This window comes from Hippopotamus amphibius, chromosome 3 (genome assembly GCF_030028045.1).
Source record: "Hippopotamus amphibius kiboko isolate mHipAmp2 chromosome 3, mHipAmp2.hap2, whole genome shotgun sequence".
NCBI classification, from domain to species: Eukaryota; Metazoa; Chordata; class Mammalia; order Artiodactyla; family Hippopotamidae; genus Hippopotamus; species Hippopotamus amphibius.
In genome coordinates this window covers 145,765,378-145,787,517 of record NC_080188.1, presented here as the reverse complement: position 1 = coordinate 145,787,517, position 22,140 = coordinate 145,765,378, and the positions used below count along the sequence as shown (strand labels likewise).

General features: G+C 36.5%; 2 protein-coding genes across 7 annotated transcripts in view; one reads left to right on the top strand and one right to left on the bottom strand.

The window, feature by feature from the left end:
- Positions 1–22,140, top strand: part of CDC42BPA (CDC42 binding protein kinase alpha) — a 338,413-nt gene that overhangs the window by 138,735 nt on the left and 177,538 nt on the right. For all 6 annotated transcript variants that reach the window (XM_057729074.1, XM_057729072.1, XM_057729071.1 and 3 more), the window contains exon 5: positions 709–857. In XM_057729074.1, coding sequence (XP_057585057.1) covers positions 709–857 — 149 coding nt within the window. The remainder of the gene's footprint in view (positions 1–708; positions 858–22,140) is intronic.
- On the bottom strand, positions 17,634–18,897 carry LOC130849859 (heterogeneous nuclear ribonucleoprotein A1-like). Its single transcript, XM_057729075.1, has one exon. The coding sequence runs from the start codon at positions 18,895–18,897 to the stop codon at positions 17,776–17,778; it is 1,122 nt and encodes a 373-aa protein (XP_057585058.1). The 3' UTR covers positions 17,634–17,775.

The window sequence follows — 22,140 nt, the reverse complement described above, 5'->3', positions numbered from 1 at the left end:
AAATTCCATTGGTTTTAAGGAACTCTTTGCTTGATTCCAAAAAATATATATTCCTTATTATAAATCACAGTATCATACACAGATACCCACAGAGCCCATATCTAAAATTAATTGGCTTCTGTTTATGTATACCTAAGAAAAGTCCATTTTGATACTTGTACAGTATCAGAAATGGAAAGAGAAACATATATGGTGGGAATTGGTATGTATGCTATATAACGGTGGCTTCCAAATGCTGATCCAAGTGCTGGTCATGATAAAGTTGTTACTGGTTCAAGATGAAATAAGGAAAATGTGGTGATGATGCAGATGTATTTATTCAACATAAGTGACTGTCTTATATTTTGAGTTTTTTAAATTTATTTGGAGGATTAAAATGTTCATTCTTCTATGAAATGTTGGTGAAACTGTGATCTGTTGTTTGTAGGTTGATGATGATGGTGGTGTTACTTTTCCATATTTTTACTTTACAAAAACAACAACAAAGCAATGATAATCCTATATTGTTCCCTGCGCCAATTTTTAAAAGATTTATTTACTGCTTTATGAAATTTTCAAGACTTATAGTGACAGCTGCTGATCATCTTACACAGCTTCTTGTTAATTACAACAAAAATATTTGATCCAGTGTTATTTGACCTTGGTTTACATTAAATACATTGAATTTCACCCTTATTTATTGAGTTCATTTTATGTTTTCATTTCCAGTACCTGGTTATGGATTATTATGTTGGTGGGGATTTGCTTACTCTACTCAGCAAATTTGAAGATAGATTACCTGAAGATATGGCTCGATTTTACTTGGCTGAGATGGTGATAGCAATTGATTCAGTTCATCAACTGCATTATGTTCACAGGTGAGTAAGATGCAGTGAAGGAGTGGATTGTGTAAATGTCGAAAGAGGTTTTTGTAAGAAAGTGATGATTTTGATGGCCATGAAATAATTTCTTCTTTGTAAACTGTTTGACAGGTATAATGATTTATTTTAAAAATTTCCTACAAATGCGTTATTTTATATACAGTTTAAGATAGAATGAAAAGGAAAAGTAGGCTATTGACAAAATGATTTTTATGTAGGATTGTTCTTATGCCTGTTAACAGATATTAAAAATCTATCTATGTAAACATCTCATAATAATTTATGTGTAATAAAAAATGTTGAAACTTACTGGATGATTTAAAAGGCAGTCTCACATTTTAAAAAGAAGGTGGGAAATCCTCACAAAGTCAATTGGTGAATCATTCAGATGAGAAAAATCTTTGGGTTGTGCAAAATGTGAGAAAGAGTAAAGAGATGCTAAGGAGAAGCAGGCAAAGGGATCCTGGCATGTTAGAAAGAAACAACCATTTCCTAAGACAGTGGTTTGAAAACTTCAGCATGCCTCAGAATCATATGGAAGGCTGTTAGAACTCCAGTGTTTCTGATTGAGTAGGTTGGATGGGGCTGAAGAATTGCTATCTCCAGTGCTGCTGCTGCTGCTGCTGATCTAATGACCTCACTTTTGATAACTTATGCTCTAAGACAGCAATGGCAGTTTCTTTTGAGTTGTGGGTGATGCAAGTAATCTCTTTGAAGAATAGGAATGTGGGAAGAAGAAAATTTTTCTGTTTCAGTGTTTGCCGTTTTTAGATGTGGGTATCTTATGCTGATTGATTTAATTAGTAATGAAGTTTTAGGACATTATTAAAAGAAGAATATTTTGGTTAAAAATTTTTGTGTTTTTCAGATTTCAGTGTGACTTTTCCTATTCATATGCTTTTATTTGGTTGATATCTGATAGTCACAAATTTTATTGAAAAAAACATTGAACATACTTCGAAAATTGTAAAGCACAATGTAGTTTTTAAGATGGTATTGTGGTCTTAAGAGAGAATTATAGGATGAGAAACCAAAGTGCTTTTTTGTTGCTTAAGCAGTAATCCAACATCCTACCTGAGGCCTTTCATATAAAAATACTTTAAAAATATGACTTCATTGAACATATAAAGATACCAGTCTTAGATTCGTGAAGTTTAGAGAAACTTTACTCAGTTCACATCTGAATTCTCAACAAGGAATGATTATTTCTGAAAATAATTCATCTAGATTAGAGATAGTAAATATGAGGTATTTCTGCTACCTTCCCTTCTACCAGGCTGTGACAAATATTGTTAACTGATCACAGGACTCTTTCCCATTGACTGTATATGCAGTCTTATAATTCTTCTCAATACAGCATTCTGGATAACAACTATCCTTCTGATATTGACATGTGGATTAAAATCCATTGCAACCCTGAATGCAGCTTGAGTATCTCTAATTTTACAAGGTACTTAATGTTAAATGAATCCTATTTATTCCATTGTTGGACAGCTCCAGTGTTATAGATTTTTACTTTATGTTAAGCTGAATTTCTGCTTCTCCTAATCGTTGGTCCTAGTTTTATCTTCAAAGCCACATATAGTAATCTAATTTATCTCATAGTCATCATGCCTTCTGAAGTCATCACTTCTTTAGGTTAAACATCTAGACATTTATAGTGTCTCGGTTATCAAAATTTACATTCCCTCTCCCACTTTCTCACATACATTTACACATGGACGCACACTCTTAACCTGTGACCACTCCCATACCTCTTCACCGTCTCTTCTTGTCTTTCCCTGTGTATGTCCGTGGACATGTTCTGATACATCAATGCACTTTTTAAAATGTGATTCCTATTTTCTGGATAGACTATCTGTAGCAAATGCTTTTCTGAGGGAATATTTATTGAGTCCTCTTTTATAAATAGCATTGTGGTAAACTATGTGAAATTTTAAGCAAGTATAGCATACACTCCTGACACTGAAGAAGCTTCCAGTCTGGGGACACAAAACACAAGACATAAATAAAAATTTTGTTTAGAGTAGTGAAGATTTTTTTAATGATAAAAACAAGCTTATTCTAAAGTGTATATGGAAAGGCAACAGAACTAAAGTAGCTAAAATGATTTTGAAAAAGGAGAATAAAGTGGGAAGAATCACTCTACCTTATATTAAGACTTGCTATATTGCTGTCTCAAGCAAGATTGTGGTAATGGTGGAGAAATAAATGCATAGATCACTAGACAGAATAGAGAATACAGACAAAGACTAACAACACAAGTAACTCCCAACTGATTTTGACCAACTTGCGAAAGCAATTCAATGGAGGAAACAATAGTTTTCAACAAATTGCCAAAAACCTTTCCTAAACCTTACACAAATACAAAAAAATAATTCAAAGTGGATCGTCGGTTTAAATGTACAACATAAAAGTATAAAAGTTTTAGAAGAAAACATTGAAGAATACCTTCTGGACCTAGGGTTTGGTAAAGAGTTCTTAGATATGACACCAAAAACATGGTCCCTAAAACAAAAACTAGTGAAGTGGACTTCATCAAAATTAAAAATATGTGTTCTACATAAGATTCTAGTAAGAGGATGAAAAGGCAAGCTACAGAAGGGGAGAAAATATTTGCAAACCACATATCTGACGAAGGCCTTATATTTAGAATATGTAAAAAAACTCTCAAAACAAAATTTAAAAACCTTAAACAATCCAGTTATAAAATGGGCAAAAGACATGAACAGACATTTCACCCAAGGGGAGATAGAGATGGCAACTAAGCACATGAAAAGATGTTCAGCATCATTAGCCATTAGAAAAATGCAGATTAAAACTACAATGAGATATCAATGAGCAGATATTAGAATAGCTAAAATAAAAAGTAGTGATAATACTCAATGTTGATGAGGATGCAGAGAAAGTAGATCTCTCACACATTGCTGATAAGAACGTGTACAGCTACTCTGGAAAACAGTTTGAAAATTAAAAAAAAAAAAACAACTAAACGTACTTACTATGTGACCCAGCAATTACACTTTTAGGTATTTATCCTAGAAAAATTAAAACTTATATTCATAGAAAAACCTGTACGTGAATGTTCATAGCAGCTTTATTTGTAATAGCAAAATGATGGAAACTGCCTAGATGCCCTTCATTGGGTGATGGTTGAACAAACTCTGGTATATTTTTATTTATTTATTTATTTACTTATTTTTAATTTTTTTGGCTGTGTTGGGTCATCATTGCTGCTTGCAAGCTTTCTCTAGTTGTGGCAAGCGGGGGCTATACTTCGTTGTGGTGCACGGGCTTCTCATTGCAGTGGCTTCTCTTGTTGCAGAGCACAGGCTCTAGGCTCGAGGGCTTCAGTAGTTGTGGCTCAAGGACTTAGTTGCTCTGTGGCATGTTGGATGTTCTGGACCAAGGATCGAACCTATGTTCCTTGCACTGGCAGTTGGATTCTTAACCACTGTGCCACCAGGGAAGTCCTTGGTGTACCCGTATATGGATTATTACTCAGCAATAAAAAGGAATGAATTACTGATACATGCAATAGCCTAGATGGACCTTAAGGGCATTATGCTTAGTGAAAAGAATTAAATCTCAAAATGTTACATATTGTATGAGTCCATTTATGTAACATTCTTGAAAAACTACAGAGATAGAGAACAGATTAATGGTTTCCAGGGAAGAGGGGCAGGGGAGAGTGTGGGGAGTGAGAAGGAATACAGAAAGGCAGCAGGAGGGAATTCCTTGGTGTCCAGGAATTGATTGACTTGGTTAAGACTCCGTGCTTCCACTGCAAGAGGCACTGGTTGGGGGACTAATATCCCACATTTGCACACTGCAGCCAGAAAGGCAGCACGAGGGAGTTCTTTGTTGTGGTGATGAAACAGTTGTGTATCTTGATTGTGGAGTAGTTACACAAATCTATATGTGGGATAAAATTACATGGAACTACATACACATATGTAAAGGTTGAAACAAAGGATGGAAACTGACCAAGGTCTATAATCTAACATTAATGTACAGGTGTCAGTTTCCTCGTTTTGCTATTGTGCTACAGCTATAACATGTATAGGTAGTAAGGGGGCTAGCTGGGTAGAAGGGTACATGGAACTCATTGTACTATTTTTGCAATTTGCTTTGAGTCTGCAATAATTTCAAAATAATAAGATTTTAAGGAAAAAAAGTAATTCTGTTACTTGCTCTTTTGAAGTCTGGAAACCAAACTCAAGAAGCTTTTTGTATTACATATGCAATTCATATAAATTTTGGTGAATTCCTCAAGATTGACAAATTTGCTTAACTCCTGGCCTTCCAGGAAGTGATTTTTCTTAACCACCTATAAGGCTGGTACCTGTAATTCAAGTATGTGAGTGCCATTGGCATATAGATGATATGCAGATCGTGGGATAAGCTGAGTTCACTTAGAGAAATAGAATCACTGTTGATGAGGATCCAGGACTGAGCCCTGAGGAGCTCCAGTTTTTAGAGACTGGGTGGAGTAGTAGTAGCCAAGGAAGCAAACTAAGAAGAAACAGCCAGAGGTTAGGAAGAAAATAATGAGAGTGTAGATAAGGTGTCTTATGGGAAATAAAAGTAAATCACCTTTCCTTTTATGTTTAATTACATTAATGTCTTAGGTGACACATTTCAAGCAAACATTTAATCTTTTTTTTTCCTGTGTACACTTCTATCCTGGGTGTTGGAGTTGGGGACCGGGGGCAGCTGTAAGATATCACTTGCTTTCATGTTATATAATATAATATGCTCTTTACTTTCAATTTATTGTCTTTTGAAAGAAGGTGAAGTTTAAGAAAATACTCACGCTTCATAGTTGTGCCCAGGTTGGACACATTTTTAATTGTGTAAATTCATTCTTCATGAAAGTATTGTTCAGTTAGTACTATAAAATAAAAGAACAAATAAGTTAGGTGAACAGGTGATTCAGGAAGACCACTTGGAAAAGCCATGTGTATGATAGGAAGAAGACATTTCAGGAGCTTGAAATAGCTTAGCTAAGAAAGGAGAACCAAAGTAAACACAATACACAGAGAATGACCTTTAAGGTTCAGAAGTAATATTTTTATTATATTTTAATGTTAAAGATAACACTTGAATACGTAGAAAAATACAGGTTACTCTTGAACCATGTGGGAGTTAGGATGCGGACACTGGTGCAGTTGAAAACCCACCTATAACTTTAAAATCTGCCCTCTGTATCCTTAGTTCCGCCCTTATCCATGGTTCTGCCATATCTGAAGCTCCTCCATCTGTAATATTTACAATTTTAAAAAGTTCATCTGTAAGTAGATCCACTCAGTTCAAACCAAATATTGTTCAAGGGTCAACTGTGTCAAGAAATATCAACGTTATAGAAGCATGTCCAGTTTTTCCCTCTGCCTTTAACAGAGTGGTTGTGTTTTTTCCCGTGTTTATCGAAATACTGTTTTGGCCGTCATAAAATATCTTCTTTTCAGTCATCTCTCAACTCAGATTTTAGACTTTGCCAGAGGTGTACTTTAATTTTCAACTTAAAGTTTGAATGCCAGCATTTCCATTTTTTTATTTGCTGAATAAGCAGTTTTCATTTTCAGAGTATGTCCTCTCTTTTCAATCATTTATTTACTTAAATGCAAAATTTGTGAGTAGAGGTTATTTCTAACAACTGAACAGCATCATATGGTGTATCTGACTCAGGCTGATTAAAGTATGTGCCAAATGTTGGGTTATGGTAAAGTAAGCTCTAATTATAGGTTGAAAAAAACCGAACTTATTTCTAAATAAATATGCTAACTAAACTCAGCAGTAGACTTTGTGTTCAGGTTGTCAGCTACAACTTCAAAAATGCTAATAATGAAAGACACAAAATCCCACTAGAACAACAACAATCAAATTAATTGATCTAATTACAAATATTATGTTTGATTACCTTGTGGTGTAGTTTCAGATGATAAAAATGGAAAAATGAGGACTCTTGTAGTGTTTTTCAGTATCATATAAATAATCTACATACATAATCAAAATTTTACCTGCTGATACCATCTGTCCTTCAGGGACTAAGCTCTTACCTTGATTTCTGTTTCTAGTGTAGTTTTCTATAACACTGTTTTAAGAGTGCTGCACATTTTGCCTCCAAACTAGAAGTACCTTACTAGAAACTACTTTGATTGAGAAGGGGAGGTCTTTGATGGTTGGCAGATTGTTCTGTTACAAACATCAATGAAATTATAAAGTATACAACACTTTAAGGTTGTATACTTTTAGAGAGAATTAGATATGTGTACATAATCTGCAGAGATAATTTCCTTTTATTGTAGAGCACTTATTATTTTGCAAAAGGAAAAAATTTTTTAAAGTTCTTAGTAAAAATAAATATCCATATAGTCAGATCATGGTAGACTATTAAAATAGTTAAGAAAATGGAGAAGTCCCTCTCTATTTTAAACCCCTCAAAGGCAATTTTAAAAAATGGTCTAAAAATCACAAACTTTTGTTTATTGGCTCTACTCATAATTGCACTAGATATTATCTTTGATAATTAACATTTGAAATCATTGTTATATTGCTGCTTCACATGATTTTTTTCCCCAAACTTTTTTCACCTTTAGGAAAGAATGATCTCTGTTTTTTTTGTATATTATGTGAGTGGTATTCAGGGGATCTTCATTAAAAATTGCTGTGGGATTAAATTGTAAATAATCTTTTTTAACAGCTTTATTGAGATATAAATCACATAGGATACTAGTCAGTCATTTAAAGTATACAGTGTTTTTTAGTATATTCACAGATAAGTGTTATATTTAAAAATTTATTGTATTGAGGTATAGGTGATTTACAAAATTATGTTAGTTTCACATGTACAAAATAGTGATTCAAAGTTTTTTATAGATTACACTGTATGGTTATTATAAAATATTGGCTATAGTCCCTGTCCTGTACAATATATCCCTGTGGCTTATTTATTTTATACATAGTAGTTTGTATCTCCTAATCCCCTACCCTTATCTTACCTCTCCCCTCCTCCCTCTCCCCACTGGTAACTACTAGTTTGTTTTCTATATCTGTGAGTCTGTTTCTTTTTTGTTATATTCATTCATTTGTTTTATTTTTTAGATTCCACATACAAGTGATAACATACAGTATTTGTCTTTCTCTGTTTGACTTATTTCACTAAGCATGATACTCTCCATGTTGTTGCAGATGGCAAAATTTCACTCTTTTTAATGGCTGAGTAGTATTCTGGGGTGGGGGGTGTATACCTACCACATCTCTTTATCCATTCATCTGTTGATGGACACTTAGGTTGTTTCCATATCTTGGCTATTGTAAATAATGCTTCCATGAACATTGGGGTGCATGTATCTTTTCAAATTAGTGTATTGTTTTCTTCAGATACATACCCAGGCATGGACTATGATAGTTCTATTTTTAGTTTTTTGAGGAACCTCCACACTGTTTTCAAAAGTGGCTACACCAGTTTACATTCCCACCAACAGTGTATGAGGGTTTCCTTTTCTCCACATCCTTGCCAACATTTGTTATTTGTGGTCTTTTTGATGTTAGCCATTCTGACAAGTGTGAGATGATTATTTCATTGTGGTTTTAATTTGCATTTCTCTGCTGATTAATGATGTTGAGGATCTTTTTGTGTGCCTGTTGGCCATCTGTATATCTTCTTTGGAAAAATGTCTATTTGGGTCTTATGCCCCCTTTTTAATTGGGTTTTTTGTTTTTTCGATGTTGAGTTGCATGAGCTGTTTATATATTTTGGATATTCACCCCTTATTGGTCATATCATTTTATCTATCGGTCAGATATTTTCTCCCATTTAGTAGGTTGTCTTTTTATTTTGTCAGTGTTTCCTTTGCTGTGCAAAAGCTTTTAAATCTAATTAGATCCCGTTTGTTTATTTTTGCTTTTATTTGCTTTGCCTTTGCCTTTTGTGTTTCTGTGCAGATTTTAAGTTGTTCTAGTTCTGTGAAAAATGCCATTGGTATTTTGATAGTGCTTGCATTGACTCTGTAGATTGACTTACATAGTATGGTCATTTTTATAATATTCTTCTAATCCATGAATATGGTGTATCTTTCCATCTGTTTGTGTTGTCTTCAGTTTCTTTCATCAGTATCTTTTGGTTTTCTGAGTACAGGTCTTTTACCTCCTTAGTTAGGTTTATTACTAGGTATTTTGTTCTTTTGATGCAATTGTAAATGGGATTGTTTGCTTAATTTCTCTGGCAATTTGTTGTTAGTGTATGGAAATGCAACAGGCTTCTGTATATTAATTTTGTATCTTACAACTTTACCAAGTTCATTGATGAGATCTAGTAGTTTTTTGGTGGTGTCTTTAGGACTTTGTATGTATAGTATCATGTCATCTGCAAATAAGTAACACTTTTACTTCTTCTCTTCCAATTCGAATTCTTTTTATTTCTTTTTCTTGCCTGATTGCTGTGGCTAGGACTTCTAATATTATGTTGAATAAAAGTGGCAAGAGTGAGCATCCTTGTCTTGTCCATGATCTTACAAGAAATGCTTTCAGCTTTTCACCATTGAGTATGATGTTAGCTGTGGGCTTATCATATATGGCCTTTGTTATGTTGAGGTATGTTCCCTCTATGCCCACTTTGTGGAGAGTTTTTATCATAAATGGGTATTGTTGAATTTTGTCAAAAGCTTTTTCTGCATCTATTGAGCTGATTGTATGATTTTTACTCTTTAATTTTTAATATGATGTATCACTTTGATTTGCAGATATTGGACCATCCTTGTATCCCTGAAATAAATCCCACTTGATCATGGTATATAATCATATCCTTTTAATGTGTTGCTGGATATGATTAGCTAATATTTTGTTGAGGAGTTTTACATCTATGTTTATCTGTGACATTGGCCTGTAATTTTTTTGTGTGTGTGATATTGTTGTCTAGCTTTAGTATTAGGGTGATGCTGGTCCTGTAAGATGTAGAGGAGTCTTCCTTCCTCTTCAACGTTTTGGAATAGTTTGAGAAGTGTAAGTGTTAACTTTTCTTTAAATGTTTGGTAGAATTCACCCGTGAGGACATCTGGTCCTGGACTTTTCTTTGTTGGGAATAAAGAGTTCCTTTTGTTTGTTGAGAGAGAGTTCAAGGTAATGAAGATAGGTTGCCTGTCTGCCCTTCGTTTAGTTCTTCTTCTGGGATTTTATCTTGTTCCTTCATTTGGAACATGTTCTTCTGTCACCTCAATATGCCTAATTTGCTGTCTTTATTTCTGTGTATCTGGTAGGTTAGTTATATTTCCTGGCCTTGGAGCAGTGGCCTTTGAATCAGCCTTTTGTAAGACACATATGTGTCTCAGCAGCAGACTCCCCTTTGGTCACCAGAGCTATATGCTGTAGGGGTGCCCCCTATGTGGGCTGTGTGGATCCTTCTGTCGTGGTGGGCTGAATACTGTGCATGGTCTCTTAGGCATTGTTGGTGGGGCCAGGTCACAAGGTGGCTGGTTGTAGAACTCCAGGGGGCCCCAGGACTACTGCTGGCTCATTGGATGAGGTCTGGGTCTAGGCAGTTCCAGAGCTGTTGCCCACCTGTCAGAAGGTGGAGCCAGGTCCTAGGGTTAATGCTGGCCCACTGGCGGGCAGAGCTGGGTCCTGAGGTTTGGCAGCAGGGCTAGGAGTCCCTGAACTGGTGTCAGACTGGTGTGGGTGGGGCTGGATCCTGACACAGCTGGCTGTGGGGTATGTTGTGTGGGACTGGATCCTGGAGCTAATAAGCTAGAGGGAGGATTCCAAAATTGTGCTTGCCAGCGCCAGTGTCCACGTGGTCGAATGGAGCTCCCCAAATTGGCTGCTGCCAGTGTCTAAGTCCCCAGAGTGAGCTTTCAGTCGCATCCTGACTCTCCAGGAGACTCTCCAAGTTTAGCTGGTAGGTCTGACCCCTGCTTCTTTCAGATTACTGCTTCTGCCCTAAATCCTAGAAATATGAGATTTTGTGTGTGCCCTTTAAGAGTGGAATCTTTACTTCCCACAGCCCTCTGGTCTCCCACAAGTAAGCTCCACTGGCCTTCAAAGCCAAATATTCTGGTGGCTCCTCTTCCCAGTATGAGACTCCTGGGCTCAGGAGGCCAAATGAGTGCCTTAGACCCCTCGCTCCTTGGGGAGAACCTCTGCAATTGTCAGCCACCCTGTGTATGGGTCTTCCCTATACCATGACTCTGCCTCTTCTACCCGACTCATTGTGGTTCCTTCTTCATAACTTTAGTTGTAGAGATCTTTTCTTGTAGGTTCCAGTTTCACATCAATAGTTGTTCTATAAATAGTTGTAATTTTGGTGTGACCATGAGAGGAGGTGAGGTCAGGGTTTTCGTACTCCACAGTCTTGGGAACTCTGTCCACCTCAGTCCACTGTAAACCATTTTTGTCACTTCAAAAAGAAACCCCATACCTTTAGGTTCTTACCTCCCTATTCCTCTATTTCCGCAGCCCTGAGCAACCATTAATCTACTTTTTATCTCTATAGATTCTCCTATTCTGGACATTTAATATAAATGAAATCATATAACATGTCGTGTTTGACTGCCTTATTTCACTTAGCTTAATATTTTCGTGTTTCAGTCAAGTTGTAGGATATATTGAAATGTACAATCTCAACCAGGTTGACTGTCTGCTAAAACTAAAACACTAACATTTTCCAGAGCTTTTTGATAGAACGCAGAGTATACAGGACATTAACATTGATGGTGTACACAGTACAACCGAAAATTACTCAAGCTATCAAGAAATCATGATTCAGTCTTAAGAGAAAAAAGTTAACTTATCCACCTCAAGATGACCCAGGTCTAAGAATTATCAGAAAAAACCTTTAAAGAACCACTTATTTTAGATATAGTCCATGAAGTAAAGGAAAACACATTTGAAATGAATGAGTGATAGAAAATGTCTGCAATGAAATAGATAATATAAAAGAACCAAATGGGAATTTCAGAACAGAAAAATACAGTATCTCTAATAAAAACTCACTGAATGGTTTCAATATCAAAAGGAGGTTTATAGGAAAAAGTCAGTAGAAATTATCCTATGAAGAACAGAGATGAAAAGATTGAAAAAATGAAGCTGCTATAGAAGTGAAAGACATGAGTTTTCATACAGTGATGCAATATATACCCACATAAGGCACATCACATCCCCGAGGATGGTACAGATGAACTAATGTAAACAAATACATATATGCAGATAAACTAATATAAACACTGTGTAATGAATGATCACTTTATAATTTGTTATATGCTGTGTTAAAGTACACGATAGTGTACATTATCAAATTACTTATTTTGTTTTATATTTGCCTTATTTTCTCCACTAGTTTTTAAGCTTCTGGAGGCAGAGACTATGAGATTTTCCTCTATTGTGTTCAGTGGGTATATTTTATTATATATCTCTGGAGGTTTTCTTCCTCTGGACAGGGAACCTTGTGTTTGTTTCAAGGTCTTCTTAGTGGGTTGTGGGTTAATAGGTTGCTGCAACATAGCATTTCCATTATCAAATCATATTTTAGTTACAGTTACTGTTGCATCTAGTATTTAGACTATACATAAGCTTTAAAAAGGGTTACATCAGTCATTGTGTGATGCCTAGTGGATTGTATTTCCTCATAGCGTAGTTATTTATCTAGTTGTTTATCTATTCCTTTCTTTCCATAATGTATTTAAGTAGTTTAAAATGCAAAAAACAGTGGCAAAATATATGTATGAGTAAAGAATCATGAGATAGAACTTACAATTAAAAGTAAAGAACCTAAACCAGGGAAAAATAACTAATGAGCAAAAGTTGTCATTATGTTTTCATATTTTTCATGTTTACCTTTACTTGTTTTATTTGGTATAGTTTATTCATGTAAAGATGCTCACATTTCAGATCAGGCAAGGATCCTAAGGGCTGAGGCACACTAACTTTTTGTTGGTTAGAATCTGTCTCTGAAGGCAAATTAAGTTGGTTTTGTGGAATGTAATGGAGTATGTGTGCTTTCCTGTGTTTGTTTTAAACATTAAGTACTGGCTTGAACAAATTCTTAGGATGGAAAGTATTTTTTGAAGTACTCTCTCCTTACCGTAGTTCAAAAATAAAACCAAAGGCAAAAAATAATTCACTTACTATTCATGGATTTCTTCGTAACTCCTACTTTTTCCTCATGGAATTTGTTCAGTATTCAAGGTTTATGATTACAGTTTTTATTAACCTCATCTACTTAATGTTAATACTGTTTTATATAATATGGTTGACTCTAGGGTAAAGTGTACTGATCCATTACAGGAAATGGATCAAACCTATTTTAATAGAATTTGTTGAGGGAAATAACACAGAATTCAATTCTAATGAGTTTTTCATCCCTATCCCATAAAATTTTATGAAGGATAGGTATGTGCTGGGCCTCCCCCAGGGCTTCAGGCAGATTTCATCTCTTTCAACTTGGATTTGTGGTATGATTTGTCAATTATCCTCTTGGTATATGTAAAATCATTGCACTTTTACAATGAGATAGGAATACTTTGAAGCCTGAGGCTAATGTAGAATTCCCTCCAGTCCCCCAGAGGCCTGAGTCTCATTTGAAAACTAGAATTTTTTTTAAGAGCTTTTATTGAGATAGAATTGACATACAATAAACTGCATATGTTTAAAGTGTACAATTTGATGTTTTTTTTCTTATTAGTAATGTATATATGGCAGTTCCAATCTCCCAATCCATTCCACGAAAACTAGAATTTTTGATACTGCTAATGGAGGAGGTATTTGTATACTATCTTGAAATTACTAAAGAATAGATAATTTTATAGTTAGAAATTGACAAACTAGAGTTGTAGGTGAAATTGGGATGTGTGCCATTATAGGGATCATTTTATATATAGTTATTATATTACAGTGCATTTGGTATTTCAGTAACTGTAAGGAATTTGGGTCAACTTCACAGTTAAAGGGAACAGTCTCAAAAGACCACCCTTACTTCTGGCACCAATTAAGGTTCGGGGGGTTCCCAAAACCACTTTTATTTTTAATAATTTGCGGGAAGGACTCACAGATCTCACTGAAAGCTGTTCTACTTATAATTACAGTTTATTACATGGAAAGGGTACAGATTAAAATCAGCTAGGAGAAGTAGTACACAGGGCAGATTTCAGGAAAAGTACCAAACCCAGAGCTTCTGTCCTGTTATCCTTGTGGAATTAGGTCAGCATTACTTTCCTGGCATCTGTGTGTAACAATCAAGAGGATTATTGTCAACCAAAGCAACTCACCTGAGCATTGGGTTTCCAGAGTTTTGGGGGTTGTTCAAGCACATACTCCTTGTATGACTGACCTTAAGTCTCCAGCTCTTCCCTCACGTTGGGATGATACCTTTAGTTTCCAGTCCCTTTTGGAGATAAAACTGGTATTACATGGCCCAGATAAATTACATCCATTATAAATTATGTTGTTAATCTGTTTGGTGGCCGAAGGCTCCAGACAAAGAGACTCCTATCAGGCCTGATGTTCCAGGAGCCTAGAGATCACCTCCCAGTAGCTGCAGCAAGGGCCAGACCTCTCTTTGGGTAAGATTAGTTCTTCACTGTACAGGCCACTTCCTGACCTTTAGCCAAGGCTCTCTTACAACAAAATGATCCTATTTTGGGGGTGTTAAATTTAGTGTAGCATTTATATGATGGACACAGCAATAGTATCAGTGTGAATGTGTTGTTTGGAGGAGCACAGTGTTGGGTAGGGATAAATTTAAACAAACCACTAATTCATCTTATAAGGCCATTATGTACATTCTCATATTTTTGTAATACTGTTTCAATTACTTGTTTTTCCCCTTTTATTTATCAATATTCATACCATATGATAAACTTGTGCAGAACTGTTTAGCATAGAAGCTAGCTGATGGTTAACGAAATCTAATTCTTCCTCCTGCTGATCATTTTATTAGATCCTGGGGAGACGTTAACTAAATCTCCCAATACATTTAATTATTAATATCAGTATTGTCAAAAGACCTGTTTACATAATGTGGTTGAATCTTACCAGCAAGGTCAGTGTTAACACCATATGGCAGTAGGGTGAGTCAAAAGATGCTGGCGTATTACCAGTGTCCCACCAGCTCATCAACCATCTAGTCCATCATCATGTCACATGGCTAAATTGTCTCCCACAGCAATGCCACTCAGGTTTGCAGAATTCCATTTAACTGTGCCAGGTTCCAGAAGCAGGAAGTTATTTCAGCAACATATGGCTTCACTCCTTCTGGTATCTGGTGTAATTGAGCTAAGAGACAATATCATCTCTTGCTTTGAGCCTCTCACAGTGCATCAGTAGAATATTGGATTTCCCTTATTTCATAACCCATTTATTCATTCTTTTATCCCTAGCTATTACTTTTCCTTCTCTCCATTTGTCACTCATTTTTGCCCAAACTTTTGGTCCTTTGGAAAGGACCAAAAAGGACAGATTTGAACACTTTGCTGGTCCAAATTGACAACAGCAATACTAGTCTATAAAGTGCCTCCATCTCAATGCATTGATGCAGTATAGGGTTGCATAGATACAGAAATAGTGGGCTATCTCAACCACCAAGCAATCCAGCAGTATTCCCTGCCAGCCTCATTTTACCAGATGAGATGATGGCATGATTCACCCTATCGGCCCTTAGGAATACTGACATTAAGGTTTAAAGGCTAGAATTTCTTCTTAGGAATTATCCTTGCTTCTGGCACCTGCAGTTGTAGCCCTGTTTCTGGGACTCTGCATCTGGTAAGAAGGTGAGGTGAGGAGGGAAGAATTAAGTAGTCATACCAGCATCCTCCCTCACTTCCTCTTTCCCTAGGAAAGTGAAGTATTACAAATTTACTTGTTATTTATTACTGGTGAAATAATTTTCTTTTAGTCATGATTTAGAGGTCCTTCTTATCACTAAGGAGGCTTTTTTTGTTTTTGTCTAGAAATTTACTTTGCATGGTAAAATAAAAGTACACCAGATTTCAGTAGCCCTATCCCTCTGAATTTCTTTCATCTTGCTTTTATTCTTTTCATTTTGAGCATTTCATTAGTAGGTGGTAATTAGTTGTTTTACTTGCTGATCCAGAAAAACCTGACTGTTTTTAATGATTATTTGTGTGCTTTAATTACTGATTTCAAGAGGTATTAATTTTTACAATATGATATTGGATTTATCAAAAAAAGTCAAGTGAATAAGTATAAATTTTGAAACAAGTAGATTCCAAAGAAGACAAAAGTGCCTAGATAACATAACAGTATATAAATACATTTTGAGGTAATTTCATATTGTTATGGTAGTACATTCTATTTGATAATTATTTGAAGAAACTTCAGAAAAATCCAAAATATGACTAGCCATTTTCTTGCAGGTTGGTGGCTGATTTCATTATGAATAGAACATGCTAGGTTTTGGTTCAGATGGTCTCACTTCTGCTTCATGGTATCTAAAACCAACACAGAGTTCTGATAAGTGTTAAATGAACTTTGTGGAACATCATGGAATGTTGATATATCTTATTCCATTATGTGAAGTAGGAACCATTATATTATCAATAAATATGACTGTATTGTGTATATATAATATAAAACCCACAATATCGTCATATATTTATTAAAAAGAAAAATCGATTGAACTATTTATGATTATTCATTAGCATTTCTTATATAATTGTATGGTATTATTCTTGTTTTTGTTTGTTTTTTGGTGTTACATTTTTCAACAAACATATATTAAGTATTTATTATTTGCCAGATTGTTTTTGTTAATAGAACAGAACAGAGAGTGAGAATCAAAATTAGATTTGAGTCATTCCATTTCTAATTTTTAAAGATTAATTAATTTGCTAATCTATTTATTGGCTGCGTTGGGTGGCACAGTCTTTCTCTAGTTGCAGTGAATGGGGGCTACTCTTCATTGAGGTGCGTGGGCTTCTCATTGCGGTTGCCTCTTTTGTTGCAGAGTATGGCTCTAGACACGCAAGCTTCAGTGGTTGTGGCATGTGCACTCAGTAGTTGTGGCGCACAGGCTTAGTTGCTCTGAGGCATGTGGAATCTTCCCAGACCAGGGCTTGAACCCGTGTACCCTGTATTGGCAGGCGGATTCTTAACCACTGAGCCACCAGGGAAATCCCTCCATTTCTAATTTCAGTTATTCTTCCAGTATATTTCTTTTTTTTTTTAATTTTTTTTTTATTTTTTCAAGAGGGTATTAAATCGTTTATTGATTACGCATGATAATGGATGATACACAAGCTTCATTCCCATCTGTAACTTCATCTGGTACCATAATTCAATTTAGATATATTGCATAGGATGTGCCAACAATCATAATATTAATAACCAAAAAAATTCCGACTTTGCTTGGGTGACCCTTTTAAAGGTGAACTCCAGGTCACAACACACTAACTGTCAGTTCAACTACACCACGGTTTCTGAAGACAATAGCTTCTCCACCAAAGCAAGTGGTAAATAAATTTCAAATGGAACCTGGCATCACCCTGAAGGATTTCTAACTTCACACTGTTGGGGTAATTTACCAAAATGGCTTCAGAGTAGACTAACTTTACACAGCATGTTTAAAAAAAGACACATTTATTCAGCGTCATGATCAGACTATTACATTTAGCAATCAACAGCATGGATGCAAAAAAAAAAATCTACATTAAAACCCTTTGTTGGAATGCTTTACACTTTCCACAGAACAGAAACTAAAATAACCTGTTATACAATTAGTCACAAATACAGTCCTTGAGTTTTTTTTGCGCATACACCTGAGTATTGTCTAAAACATGTCTTCTTTGTAGCAGCTAGGCCCTGCCACCACTGTGCTTGGCTGAGTTCACAAATCTGTTGTAACCTGTAGCTTCCCTGTCACTTCTCTGGCTCTCCTCTCCTGCTAAGCTTTGTTTCCTGGCAGTAATTAAAACCTTCTGCCACTGCCATAGCTACTGCTGCCGCTAGAACCGCCATAGCCACCTTGGTTTCGTGATTTGGCAAAGTATTGGCCTCCACCGCCATAGGGGCCAGAACTTCTGCCTCCAAATTTCCCTCCTTTCATGGGTCCAAAATTTGAAGATTGATTGTTGTAATTGCCAAAATCATTGTAGCTTCCACCACCTCCAAAATTGCTTCCACTACCACCACCAAAGCCGCCTCCGCCTCCTCCGTTGTTATAGCTGTCATAGCTGCCACTCCTGCCATAGCCACTGTCCTGGTTTCCGTAACCCTGTCCACCACTTCCATAGCCTCTGCTTCCTCCAGAGTAACCAGGGCCGCCTCCTCCATAACCACCATCATTACCAAATCCATTATAGCCATCCCCACTGCCACCATATCCACCACCACCGCGGCTGCCACCAAAGCCACCTCGACCACTGAAGTTTCCTCCACGACCAAAGTTGTCATTCCCACCAAAACCACCTCCACGACCACCACCAAAGTTTCCAGAGCCACTTCGACCTCTCTGACTCGATGAAGCACTAGCCATCTCTTGCTTAGATAGGGCTTTCCTTACTTCACAGTTGTGGCCATTCACAGTGTGGTATTTCTGAATGACAGTCTTGTCTACGGAGTCATGGTCATCAAAGGTTACGAAAGCAAAGCCTCTCTTTTTGCCACTGCCTCGGTCAGTCATGATTTCAATCACTTCAATTTTCCCATACTGTTCAAAATAATCTCTTAAGTGATGTTCCTCAGTGTCTTCTTTAATGCCACCGACAAAAATCTTTTTCACAGTTAAGTGGGCACCAGGTCTTTGAGGATCTTCTCTTGAGACGGCCCTCTTTGGTTCCACAACTCTTCCATCCACCTTGTGTGGCCTTGCATTCATGGCCTCATCCACCTCCTCCACAGTGGCATAGGTGACAAACCCGAAGCCTCTGGAGCGCTTCGTGTTTGGATCCCTCATTACCACACAGTCTGTGAGCGTTCCCCATTGCTCAGAATGGCTCCTCAGACTCTCATCGGTTGTTTCAAAGCTCAAACCTCCGATGAAGAGCTTCCGCAGCTGTTCGGGCTCTTTGGGAGACTCTGACTTAGACATGACGGCAGTGGAGGGGGGAGACGTCAACGATGCTTACTGGGCGGTATCCATGGGCAGAAAGCTATATTTCTTTTTTTAAGCTCTTTATTGGAGTATAATTGCTTTACACTGTTATGACAGTTTCGGCTGTACAACAAAGTGAATCAGCTGTATTTATACGTATATCCCCATATCCCCTCCCGCCCATGACTCCTTCCCACCCTCCCTGTCCCACCACTCTAGGTCATCACCAGTCATTGAGTTGATCTCACTGTGTTATGATCTCACTGTGTTGTGCAGCAGCTTTCCACTAGCTATCTGTTTTACGTTTGGTGGTGTATATATGTCAATGCTACTCTCTCACTTCTTCCCAGTGCGCCACCCCCCCACCCCCGGCACGTGCTCAAGTCTGTTCTGTACATCTGCATCTTTATTCTTGCCCTGTCACTGAGTGCATCAGTACCATTTTTTTAGATTCCATATATATGCGTTAGCATATGGTATTTGTTTTTCTCTTTCTGGCTTACTTCGCTCTGTATGACAGACTCTAGGTCCATCCACCTCACTACAAGTAACTCAATTTCATTCCTTTTTATGGCTGAGTAATATTCCATTGCATATATGTGCCACATCTTCTTTATCCATTCATCTGTTGATGGGCATTTAGGTTGCTTCCATGTCCTGGCTATTGTAAATAGTGCTGCAGTGAACACTGTTGTACATATATCTTTTTGAATTATGGTTTTCTCAGGGTAATTATGTAATATTTTAAAAATAGATAAATTTTACTCATTAACTTACTGTTTTCCCCCTATTTCTCATTATTTAATTTTAGCAGTAGAAATGCCTTTGTTAATCTCTGATATATATTTGGTAACCTTAGTACCAAGCACAATCTATGGTACATAGTGAGTATTCAATTGTTAGTTGATTAATTAATTAATTAATAGAAACTATTGAGGAAAATCAATTAGATAAGTGCTAAGCATAAATAAGCCTTTATTCAGAGTGCTGGGCCATGAGAAGGTTTCAAGGAATATTCTGCTTGTTATGGCATGCAGATATGTGCTTGCCCCTCCTCCGTTCATATGTTGAAGCTCTTAATCCTCAGTCTGCCTTTAGGAAGTATTCAATAATTAGGTTAGATAATGTCATTAGAATAGAGTCCTCATGATGGGACTTGTGCCTGTATAAAAGGAGATAGCAGAGAGCTTGCGCTTGCCACTCCTACTCCCCTCCCTCCCCCAGCACACCAAGGAAAGGCCATGTGAGGACACACCTACAGGGCAGCCATCTGCAAGCCGGGAAAAGAGTCCTAACTTGCAAGCCAAACCCTGCCAGACCTTGATCTTGGACTTCCGAGCCTCTAGCATTGTGAGAAAATAAATTTCTGTTGTTTAAGCCACCCAGCTTATGGTATTTGTCATGGCAGCCCAAGCTGACTTAGACATTACCTGAGGAAAGAAAGGCAGTTTTTATAGAGCTTTAGCATGACAGGTCAGGTGGAGAGACTGTAGGGATAGACACCTTGTTTTATGGTGCTTTGCTTTATTACATACCAAAGATACTGTGCTCTTTACGAATTGAATGTTTATGGCAACCTTGCATTGTAAGATCATGGTTAGCATTTTTAAGTAATAAAGCATTTTTTAAATTCAGATAGGTACTTGTTTTTTTAGACATAGTGCTGTTGTACACTCACTAGACTACAATATAGTGTGAACATAACCTTTATATGCACCGGGAAAGCAAAAAAATTCATGTGACTTTCTTCATTGCAATATCTTTATTGCAGTGGTCTGGAACCTAACCTGCAGTATTTCTGAGGTGTGCCTGTAGTGTCAAAGGTGGTTCTCAAAAGAGGAAGCAATTATTCTTGTAGTTTAGGAGCTGGTGATTAGCCAGTTGGGATTTATCCAAAGGAGTGGAGGCAAAGATCATGGGCAAAAGGGAACGTGAGAACTGACTGGGCTGGGAGGGCCAAGATCATAGGAGGTCATGAAAATCAGATACTATTGACTGTGACACAATTTTAGGTTTTTCTCTTTAGTGATATATTGTTCAAGTAAATATAATTATGTTAAAGAGATTATGTTAATATATAATAAGACAATGAGGAGCATAAAATAATAATCCCATAAATTTTCTCAAAGTAATTTTTTAGGGCGGGCTTTAAAAAAAAAGAAGCTTTTTATTTTGAAATCATTTTAGATTCACAGTAAATTGCAGACAGTACAAAAAGATCTCATTCACCCTTTACCCAGTTTCCTCCATTTGTTACATTTTACCCCACACGTAATAGGACTTTTTCTTTCAGGGACAGTGGGTAGTAGTTTAATCTACATTTTATCCTCTTTGGACTGCCTGCTCTTTTCTTCTTTTTCCCATAGTCTCTTTCACATGTCTTGGTTGCACTCTAGAGTTTGATCTGCTGGCTTTGAATATTTATTTCTATAATTAGAAATGATTTTAACTTTGTGGTAGACTTTCTTGGAGTAACACTCTAGGTGTGGGTTGTCAGTTTCACTTGTTTCCTCTTGTTGATTGTCTCTAGATGGTTTTTTGAAGCATGTGTAAAAAGATTAGAATTTGGGCAGATAAGTTTGGGAAAGATAAGTTTGAGAAAAGTTTATTGACAGAATGTTATGAATAACTTTTTTCAGTTGTAAGGTGAGCTTCAAATTAATGTTCCTATTAAAAATTCAAATGTATGACTAACAAAAAGGCAGTTTGTAACATAATTTTACCAGTGTGGGTTTTCTTTTCTTTATTTCTGATATAATATTTGAGAAAATTAAGATACTATTTAAATAAACATTTTAGTTGTAATATTATAATATAGTATGCTAATTTTCTTCTGTATGGGTATATAAAGGGGAGGAGTCGGAAGACCAGAACATAAAAGCATTCTTAGTGTGAGAGCCTACTTTCCCAACCTGTAGAGATGACGAAAAGGAACTAAATGGGAGACATTGACATGATATTGATGGAAGGAGGGATATGAGTCCTAAATTAGTAGTTCTCAGTAACCAATCCCTGTGTAATATTGATTTGTGGTATCTGGACTGGGGCCGAGGTATATGTAGTTAAATAACGTCTCTAGTTGGTTTTGTTGTCCAGCCAGAGTTGAAAACTACTGCTTTAAAGGTTAACTAATGCTATTATATCCACATTTTACTATTATAGGAATAATATTTATAATAATCATGCTCTGGTACTGATATTCTAGTGAAGTATTAAAGTAAAAATGACCTATAGAATATT

Excerpts from the sequence above, each read along its gene's own strand:
- LOC130849859 (XM_057729075.1), bottom strand. The coding sequence starts at position 18,897 with ATGTCTAAGTCAGAGTCTCCCAAAGAGCCCGAACAGCTGCGGAAGCTC.